Source organism: Oncorhynchus mykiss, chromosome 11, assembly GCF_057628025.1.
Source record: "Oncorhynchus mykiss isolate SJ-2025 chromosome 11, ASM5762802v1, whole genome shotgun sequence".
NCBI classification, from domain to species: domain Eukaryota; kingdom Metazoa; phylum Chordata; class Actinopteri; order Salmoniformes; family Salmonidae; genus Oncorhynchus; species Oncorhynchus mykiss.
Genome location: NC_143032.1, coordinates 9,175,307 through 9,186,041, shown reverse-complemented (window position 1 = coordinate 9,186,041; position 10,735 = coordinate 9,175,307). Strand labels below are relative to the sequence as shown.

General features: G+C 39.9%; 2 protein-coding genes across 2 annotated transcripts; both read right to left on the bottom strand.

The window, feature by feature from the left end:
- Positions 1 to 3,849: 3,849 nt before the first annotated feature.
- On the bottom strand, positions 3,850 to 6,332 carry LOC149979475 (B-cell receptor CD22-like). The gene is made up of 4 exons (XM_090189185.1): positions 6,050 to 6,332; positions 5,211 to 5,322; positions 5,040 to 5,097; positions 3,850 to 4,719 (listed from the first exon to the last, which is right to left on the bottom strand). Exons 1-4 carry the CDS (start codon positions 6,330 to 6,332, stop codon positions 4,489 to 4,491), a joined length of 684 nt encoding a protein of 227 aa, XP_090045311.1. The 3' UTR covers positions 3,850 to 4,488.
- A 105-nt stretch (positions 6,333 to 6,437) lies between these two features.
- On the bottom strand, positions 6,438 to 7,283 carry LOC149979474 (myelin-associated glycoprotein-like). Its single transcript, XM_090189308.1, has 2 exons — positions 6,883 to 7,283; positions 6,438 to 6,754 (listed from the first exon to the last, which is right to left on the bottom strand). Exons 1-2 carry the CDS (start codon positions 7,223 to 7,225, stop codon positions 6,438 to 6,440), a joined length of 660 nt encoding a protein of 219 aa, XP_090045434.1. The 5' UTR covers positions 7,226 to 7,283.
- Between the last annotated feature and the right edge of the window lie 3,452 nt (positions 7,284 to 10,735).

The window sequence follows — 10,735 nt, the reverse complement described above, 5'->3', positions numbered from 1 at the left end:
ACTCATGCTCACAGTTCAATAGCACTACAAAAACATCCTTCAGACACCCACATACAGGTGGAAACATCCCTGTTAGGGGTATCATCTCTTGCAAGGAAAAGGGAGTAATCTATCTCATCACATGTTCATGTGGAAAAGCCTACGTAGGACAACCGAAAAGACAATTAAAACAATGCATAGCTGACCACTGTCACGTGTGTCGTCGAAGATATTAAAGTATTTTATTTATAGAGTACTAACTTTACTGTCCCTTCTACAACAAAATACTTAAATACATGTAATATAGTCCATGAAACATTTTATTTAAATACTGTATAATTCCATGAATTATTATGGAGGACTGCTTCTTCTGGGGACTACCATATATAGAGACCGGTGGATTTAAAGTCTCTCATTGGCCGTTACATAGAATCAGCGATCCAGGGTTTATACACATCATTGGTACAGTTTCTCCCAATAACATTAATATGAATTTATTTCTATGTACAGGTGATTTTTCAATTGGTTGGTGTGTTGTCAAGGAGGGAGGTGACGTGTGGTTGTGAGCAGATGACCACTAGTTTGAGCCCGGTATGGGGACAGGGACAGTGGTGGAAGATATACTGTTAACCAAACACTGACGTCGGATTCACATGAACATACAATGACATGAAAAGGTTTTCCCCCTTTCTGGTTCTCTATTTTGCTTCTTTTATTTACTGAATGTTATCAGATCTTCATCCAAAACCTAATATTAGATAAAGGGAACTTGAGTTTACAAATAACAAAAAAAATAGTTATAGTTATTTAATTGATTTCATTAACAAAGTTATGCAACACCCACGCCCCTGTGTGGAAAAGTAATTCCCACCTTATACTCAATAACTGGTTATGTCACCATTCCAAAACACACAATCAGGAATACATTAAAATGTATTTAATGTACCAAATTTAAAGTTTTGGAATGGCCTAGTCAAAGTCCAGACCTAATCCCAAATGAGATACTGTGACAGGACTTGAAACGATGCTTGAAAACCCACAAATGTCACTGAGTTAAATCAGTTCTGCAGGGGAAAGTGGGCCAAAATTCCTCCACAGCAACGTGAGAGACTGATCAACAACTACAGGAAGCATTTGGTTGGAGTCATTTCAGCTGAAGGAGGCACAACCAGTTATTGAGTGTAAAGGGGCAATTACTTTTTTAAACAGGGACATTGGGTGTTGCATAACGTTGTTTAAGAAATGAATGAAATAAGTATGTAAATGTTGTGTTATTTGTTCACTCAGTTTCCATTTATCTAATATCAGCTTTTGATTGAATAACTGATAATGTTCAGTATCAAAAATATGCTAAATACATTTTCACAGGACAGTTTGAATCCAGACTATTAAAATACACTAATCAGGAAGGAACTGTACACTTTTCTACACAATTAAAAAGCCAGTATATCACACATCCCATAAAATATCATGACTTGTGTTTTTTCCTTTATGTCTGATTCATAACTAATTGTTGTTGAGTGGAAGACTCACCTGACAGAAAGAGGCCAATGAGAAAAAAACATGTTCTCAGGACAAGCCATGTGAGAACGCATTCACTACTGATCACCTGAAACAGGTCAAACATTCACTTCCTGGTAGAGTAGGTCACGTGACACATACTGTATCACATTGAAACTTTAGTCCATAATCACATAGGTTCTTCAGTTGTGAAGCTAATGCATGAACTAACAGCTGTACATTGAACATTTTGAATCTCATTACTAAAATACAAAGATAAGATGTGAAGTTGTTGACACTTGCCTTACAACAGTAAGAAGAAATTCATGTGGCACATCTCACATCTCATCAGTGACATACTTCCTAATAAGTGCATTTATATGACAGGATGTTGAATAGTCTATATGTGATGGGTGTCAACATCAGTTGTGAAAACATGGTATGCTAATTTAAGCATTTAGAACATTGTAATTTTCTATTGAACCTTCTACTCCAGAACAATTAGTCTCAGTTACTTGAAACATTGCAGAGTTGGCCTGATCCATGTTTCACCAGTTTCAAATGAAATGGGCCCCAGCTGCCCACTGACTGATTCTACACACAAAGTGTGTGTCAGCCACTGACTCAACAGCTTGATATGGCCTATATACATTTCATTACTGCCCAAAATGAAACACTTATACACAATATATTTTTCATTGTGGGATAATAATATTCATTGCAGTTAATGTATGTGTGGTGGGTAAATAACCCTTTTAGGGGAAGGGGACCCCTTTACAGCATTTTGTTACAGGCCCCCAAGTAGTCAAGTCCGCCCTTGATTCAACAATGGAAACGTGCTGCAATATAACCTTCTCCCTCTCCTCTATCTCACAGGCTTGATTTTTTTTAAATGTAGGTAAATCATAAACCAAAATCCATCCAACTTGATTAGTTAAATTTGAGTTCAGTAAAAGATAACCGGATCTCACATTATCTTTCAGCATGAAAAACAGACTTTGCCAGAAACAGAGTAACTGTAATTGTAGCTGATGGATTATCACACCCTTCCACAATTCTCCTGCACCCACTTCCTCTTTCATTAAATCACTTCTATCTGCCAGGAAGAGCATGGTGGGCTGGGAGCCACAGGAGGGAGCCATCAACCTTCAGGGCAAGGTGTACCTCCCCGACGGTCGTGTCTAGATGGGATACAGCTTTTGTCAAATTGAGGTTCTTAAGTTGATTTTATGTTTTAGTTTAGCTAACCCTAACCCTTTTTCTTACCTTAATCTAACTATCCTAACCTGCTACGTTAATTCTCCCAACCTGCTGCACAAGTTCTCCTACATTTGCTAGGAAAAGTTCATTTTGACAAAAAGCTGTATCCCTTCTACACAAAACCCTCTTGGACCTGCCCAAGGCCTTCTGGGAGAAGGAGACCCAGGAGCTGAGGACGTACTTTACCCAGCAGGTGGGTTTTTATTACAGTGCAATTAATGAACAACCTCAAATGCAGCCTCATTTGTGTCTCTTGAACAACACTCAAAATAAAACAACATAATAACTTCCAACAATACACACATGAACATAGACATGTACTGGGGATATTTAAGATGAATAAAGTTCAGATTCAGTTTAGAGTGATTCATATCATGTTCAACATATTCATATATTTGACCTTTCTGTTACATGATTTCCAGTGTGCTGTTTGTAACACTTGGGTTGATGGACACTAGACTCAATGCTGTATGTTGTGGATTAAACTCATAACTGATTATAGTGATTGATGCCAGACTGGAGGAAGGATATACTGATTATTGTTGTATTCTGTTAAACACTGATTCTGTAGTAGCTGACAAAGCCCCTGCCTTTTGTTTTGACTTCCTACAAGCCTCTCAGGCTGGTGTTTACAGAACATTTGTTGGTCTGATTAGGAAATAAAGGGACTGTCTGAAGCTCTCAACCTGCTCCACTACAGCCTCATCAATGAGAATGGGGGCATGCTCGGCCCTCCATTTCCTGTAGTCCACGATCATCTCTTCCTTTGTCTTGATCACTTTGAGTGAAAGGCTGTTATACTGGCACCACCCTGCCAGGTCTCTGACCTCCTCCCTATAGGCTGTCTCATTTTTGTTGGTGATCAGGCCTACCACTGTTGTCTCGTCTGCAAAGCTAATGATGGTGTTGGAGTCGTGCTTGGCCACACGGTTATGGGTGAACAGGAAGTACAGGAGCGGACTAAGCACACACCCTTGAAGGACCCCCGTGTTGAGTATCAGAGAGGCAGATGTGTTGTTTCCTACCCTTACCACCTGGGGTGTAGCCCATCAGGAAGTCCAGGATCCAGTTGCAGAGGGACCAATAACACCAAAAGATGTCATGGAAATGTAATGTAAAGGTTTTTATTGCAGTGCAATTAATAAACAACCTTAAATTCAGCCTCAATTGATTATGTTGTTTAACACTCAACATAAAAACTGAAACTATAAATTCTAAATTGATATAAACTGAAAATAGATAAAATTGGTATTCTGGGAACTGCACAAAAGATGAAGATAAACAGTGACTAGTAGATGTTAACACCATTCTGCCATTTTGTCGACTTACTGCACCAACTTCCTGTCTTGTATCAGACCACTGTCTCTCCAACTAACTGTCTCTTCTCTCCTCAGTCATCATTGACTTTATATGGTCTTAAACTGCCTTCAGTGAGCTAGTTGAACTCAGCAGTTCCTCTATACTGGAACCCATTAAACAGATGCTCTGTGAACTCAACACTCAAAATAAATGGTCTAAAATAAAGAGTAGCCTGCATCATCATATCAACACTATAGTAACAGTTAAACACTTTTCATCCCAGCAAATTCTACAAATATGCAGATAATCAAAGAGTACACAATTATAAATGTAACAAAAGTACCAATAGAAACTGATACACAATGATAATACTGTACATAAAAACACTTAATACACATTGGAAAAATAATTAACAAGCACTTATTTTATTCACTTGTGCATATAGCCCATCTAGGTTTTAAGTGGTGGTAACTGGGCCCTACTCCCGGTCACATTGACTTCAGCGTACTCACTCTCCTGTCCCTGGACCCTGTCCTGGGCTGCAGCTGGGGTCTCTTTGGTCTGTAGTTTGGAGAAGTCTATGTCACCGTAGTGGATCTCTTCAGGCTGGTCTTCTGCAGGTTCCTCTGGTTCCTCTCCGGCTGTGGCCTGGTTAGTACACACTGTCCCAACCGGGGAGTTCTGTGGAGAGAACACAGAGAGAGGAACAGGTGTAAAGCTCTAAGCTCAGTAATGTGTAAAACTCTAAGGTCAGCAGGTTACACAACACATACTGAGGGGATGTCAATGAAAATGTAAACACATAAAGACAGTAAACACTGTCAAAGTCCATGTTATTCCATGTCATTACAGGATGTGGCATTGCTTTCGATGTGGTCATCTCCCCCTAAACTTGCTCTGAAATTATGTTAACCTCATGGCTTTAAATAGTTTCAGCATTAATTCATTACTTCCTTAGATTCACTTTGTAGATGGTTTTTAAAGTTGAGCCTTATTCCCACCTGTCCCTGTGGACTGTCTGTCCTTTCAAGTCCATCGTGGAGCCTCGAGTTTCTCCTCCTGGAAGACATTTAGAAAGGTATTCTGAATGCACTGAGAGGGTTTCCATATGCAAAAACACAAACACAGCAGAAATAAAATTGCTTTGCATTGATGCCAGGAATGGTTCTTACCATACAAAAAGACTGATCAGGCTGATAAGCAAAATGGCCCCCAGAGTTCCTGCTGCAACCCCAGAAACCAGAAACCAGAAACCAACCCCTGAGGTTTTTGACTCTTCTTGCCCTGAAAATACAGCACATATTATGGTCAATTCTCACAAAAAGATCTCTCAAGTACACTACCTGACCAAAAGTATGTGGACACCTGCTCGTCGAACATCTCATTCCAAAATCATGGGCATTAATATGGAATATAGAATGTCATTGTATGCTGTAGCCTTAAGAATTCCCTTCACTGGAACTAAGAGGCCCAGCCCAAACCATGAAAAACAGCCCCAGACCATTATTCCTTGTCCACCAAACTTTACAGTTGGCACTATGCTTTGGGGCAGGTAGTGTTCACCTGGAATCTGTCAAAACCCAGATTCGTCCGCCGGACTGCCAGATGGTGAATCGTATATTCAACATGCCAGAGAACGGATTTCCACTTCTCCAGAGTCCAATGGCAGTGAGCTTTACACCACTGCAGCTGATTCTTGGCACTGCACATAGTGATCTTTGGCTTGTGTGCGGCTGTTCTGCCATGGAAACACGTTTCATGAAGCCCTCATCAAACAGTTCTGGTGCTGCCGTTGCTTCCAAAGGCAGTTTGGAACTCGGTAGTGAATGCTGCCATCCTACTGCCAATGTTTGTCTACGGAGATTGCATAGCTGTGTGCTTGATTTTAAACACCTGTCAGCAACATGTGAGGCTTTAATAGCTGAATCCACACATTTGAAGGGGTGTCCACATACTTTTGAATATATATTGTATATCTAACCTACGATTGTGCCCTACGTGCCCATTTTACCTTTTATAGCCAGCTGCACTTCATTCGACTTCCCACAGCCGTGACTATTTCTTGCTTCACAGTAGTACAGTCCTCCATCACCAGTCACATTGAGGAAGTAACTCTGTCCAGATGCTACCTGTGTTGTTTTACCCCCACTGATCTGGAACCAGGTGAAGTTTGTCACAGGAGGGTTGGCTGTACTGCTGCAGGTCAGATTAACACAGCTGCCCACTAATACTGGATCAGCTGAACTGATGGAGGCCGAGGTGTCCTTAGGAGAGACTGAGGGAGAGGGGTTCATTTACAATGTATCTGCATATGGTATATTGAATAGTCTCATCAAACCCACTCTATTACAATCATCAGTGAAACATGATAGAATGATCTATTCTTCAGGAACCGGTTACTAAATCTTACATGAAACGTTAAGCATCATGTTATGTTCAGCTCTCTTGTTGCTTGTCCCTACTGGGTAGACTGCAGTACAAGTGATGTTCTTCTCATGATGAAGGTATGACGGAGTGAAGGTCACTGTGGAGATAACTGATTTGGTTTGGTCTGGATTCTCCTGCAGTTGGTTCTCAGTTGTGAACTGTGTTGGGAGAGTCCATGTCAGCTCAGGGGGGTGTTCGGGACAGGGAGCGACAGCTGAGCAGTTCAAACTGACAGGGGTCCCTTCCTTCACCTCACCTGAGACAGTAAGGATGGGACTGGAAGGAAAATCTGTAATACATTGTAGATAAATATATTTTACTCTAATAGTTAAACTGTCCACTTGTTCTTATCTTATCATTGATGCAAGGAATCTAAACTGGGAAAAATAGTTGCTAAACAATTAAATTGTCTCTTACCACTGACAACTATATTAACAGACTTTTCAGTGTCTGTTGCACGGAATGGTTGACTCTCAATCCTGAAGTAGTATTTATTAGTGTAATTGGTGGTTACATTGAAGACTGTGGTGCAGTTCTTCTGGGACATGTTTCCAGTTATCTTCCCTTGATATCTGTTGACCGTCTCACTACTGTTAAATATCACACTGTCCGGACGCTCACCAAAGTATGGGTTTCCTTTAATCCACACTCCAGAGGTTAGTATGGTGCTGTTAAATGTATAGTAATGTATGTCAGGAATATCAAATGAACATGGGATTTGCACACAGGAGCCAGTCAGTACATCCAGTCCATCTGGCATTGTGGCGATCAAATCTCGTTTGCCAAAACAGGCCAAAACACCTGCAACATGAAGGACAACATCAGGGAGGTTCTGATGTATTTCAGTTCAGTCCAATGATATGTATTAACCCTAGATGACTGACAGGGGCCTCTGTTTGGAGGCAACTGCACAACCATCTTGTTACTCCTCCTTCAGTGTAAAACAGATGTTGGAAGATATAGAAATGCATTTATTAATGTCTATATTCGTTTTAGACAAGTATATTCTATTACAGACACCTTAATGCAGACTTTTAAATTATATTTTGTGACCTGCAACACTTCCTTCAGTAGAGAGATCCTAGTGTTTCTCCAGACAATGATTGCATCTTGAAACTCACTAAATTGGTATTATCCAATAGCTGCTTCATCTTTGAGTCTTTGAGTCTTTGAGAAAATGTGGAACAATTTGAGGAACCACTTACAAAACAGAGACACACTCCCTACTTTCTAAAATCCTCTCATGGAAGAGATACATAGATGATGTCTTTGTGCTCTGGGAAGGAAGTCAGCAGGAACTAAATTAATTCCAAACTCTGCTAAGCGAGAGCTCTGAATATCTCAAATTCACCATGCAGACTTGAGAGAAAAATAAACTACCTGGACGTATGGATCATCAAAGAGAATGATGCATTACATACAGATTTGTACACAAAGCCAACAGACCTCAAAACCCTGCTACGTGCGGATATTATGCATCCCCTTCCCCTCAGGAATGGTCTACCATACAGCCAGTTATGCAGGGTTAAACAAATCTGTGGCCAACATTCAGATTTTGACAGCAATGCTAAGAAAATGACAAATAATTTCAAAATCAGAGGCTACATGTAAAAAAATCCCTGATGATGCAACGATGAAAATATCTCAAAAACCACGAGAAGAATTGCTAAAAACTAAACCAAAGAAGAAAAACAAATCTTTTGCACTAAGTACACCAAGTGTTCAGAGAAAATTAAAGCAATCCTGAAGAAGCACTGGCATATTCTGCAGTCAGACTATAGAATGGCACACCTCGTCAAGGACCAACCCACTGGTGGTCTATAAGTGTGGTCACAATATTGAGGATAGTTTAGTGAATCTGACCTGCCCCCTGAACCCACTTAGACACTCTTGACACACAATCCAAATTGGAAATACCAATGTGGCTCAGGCTCACAGTGCAATAGCACTACAAAAACATCCTTCTTCAGACACCCACATACAGGTGGAAACATCCCTGTTAGGGGTATCATCTCTTGCAAGACAAAGGGAGTAATCTATCTCATCACATGTTCATGTGGAAAAGCCTACGTAGGACAACCGAAAAGACAATTAAAACAATGCATAGCTGACCACTGTAACGTGTGTCGTCGTCTGATGATGAGGAATCGGACCAAAGAGCAGCGTGGTAAGAGTTCATGACCTTTATTTAACTGAACACTGACACAAAAAGACCAAAGTGCAAACTGAAACAGTCCTGTCAGGTGCAGAAAACACTAAACAGAAAACAACTACCCACAAAACATAGGTGGGAAAAAGCTACCTAAGTATGGTTCCCAATCAGAGACAACGATAGTCAGCTGTCCCTGATTGAGAACCATACCCGGCCAAAACAAAGAAATACAAAACATAGAGAAAGGAACATAGAATGCCCACCCAAATCACACCCTGACAAAACCAAAATAGAGACATAAAAAGCTCTCTAAGGTCAGTGTGTGACAACCACCGCAGCTCAATCAGGTGTAATAACACTGACTATCCAGTAGCAGCTCACTTTGTTGAAGCTAACCATCCCATCTCCTCACTCAAAAACACACGCATATACACACGCATTGAGCATGTTGGCCTACCAAGGAGAGGAGGTATTTAAAACATTGACCCCTACTGTCTTAATATTGACTTTGATCTCAGGCCCTTCTTATGAACAATTAGTTTGATGTCAGTTTAACATGAACATACAGGGACATGAATAAGTATTTCCCCCTTTATGGTTCTCTACTTTTGCTTCTTTTTTACTGTTATCAGATCTTCAACCAAAACCTAATATTAGATAAAGGGAACTTGAGTTTATAAACTTTTTTTATAGTTATTTATTTTCTTTCATTAACAAAGTTATGCAACACCCAATACCCCTGTGTGAAAAAGTAATTGCCCCCTTACTCTCAATAACTGGTTGTGCCACCATTCCAAAACACACAATCAAGTATACATGAAAAGGGATTAAAAGCAACTAATTTAAAGTTTTGGAAGGGCCTACTCAATGTCCAGACCTAATCCCAAATGAGACATTGTGACAGTTCATGCTTGAAAACCCACAAATGTCACTGAGTTAAATCAGTTCTGCATGGGAGAGTGGGACAACATTCCTCCACAGCAACATGAGAGACTGATCAACAACTACAGGAAATGGATAGTTGGTTTTCATTTCAGCTGAAGGAGGCACAACCAGTTATTTAGTATAAGGGAGCAATTACTTTTCACACAGGGGCATTGGGTGTTGCATAACTTTGTTTAAGAAATGAATTAAATAAGTATGTAAATGTTGTGTTATTTGTTCACTCAGTTTCCATTTATCTAATATCAGCTTTTGATTGAATATCTGATAATGTTCAGTATCAAAAATATGCAATAACTTTTTCACAGGACAGTTTAAATCCAGACTATTAAAATACACTAATCAGGAATTAACTGTACACTTTTCTACACAATTAAAAGGCTGGAATATAGCACATCCCATAAAATATCATGATTTCTGGTTATTCCTTTATGTCTGATTCATAACTAGTTGTTGTTGTGTGGAAGACTCACCTGACATAAAGAGACCAATGAGAAAAACCATGTTCTCAGAACAAGCCATGTGAGAACTCACACACTACTGATCACCTGAAACAGTACAAACATACACTTACTGGTGGAGTAACTTAACTCACACAACACATTAAACCATCCCCATATCAAATACACGATGTCCTTCAGTTGTAAAGCTAATACATGAACAAACAGCAGTACATTAGAACATATTGAATCTCATTACTCAGAATTAATCTCCTTTCATTTATTTTGAACATTAAAATTAACAGGAGATATAGTGAAGAAGTTGATACTTGCCTTAGACGGTAACGTAAACTGTCTACAGCAGAAACTGTCACACACATAGTGAGGTCTGACTAACTAAAGTGCTGAAATTCATGTGGCATATCTCACATCTCATCAGTGAAATACTTCCTAATATGTGTATGAGAAATCATTTTAAAGGAATACTACTGTATTTAATGTCCCTTTCTCGGGGTAGGACAGGTCAGCAGCATTTTGAAACGGGCCCCTGAATCACTAAGTCTGCCCCCAATAAATTGCTAAAATAAACTTTTGGCAGCAAAACCATCTCCCATATCTCCTGTATCTCCTGTATCTCCCGTATCTCCCTCTCCCGTATCTCCTGTATCTCCTGTATCTCCTGTATCTCCCGTATCTCCTGTATCTCCTGTATCTCCCATATCTCCCATATCTCCCA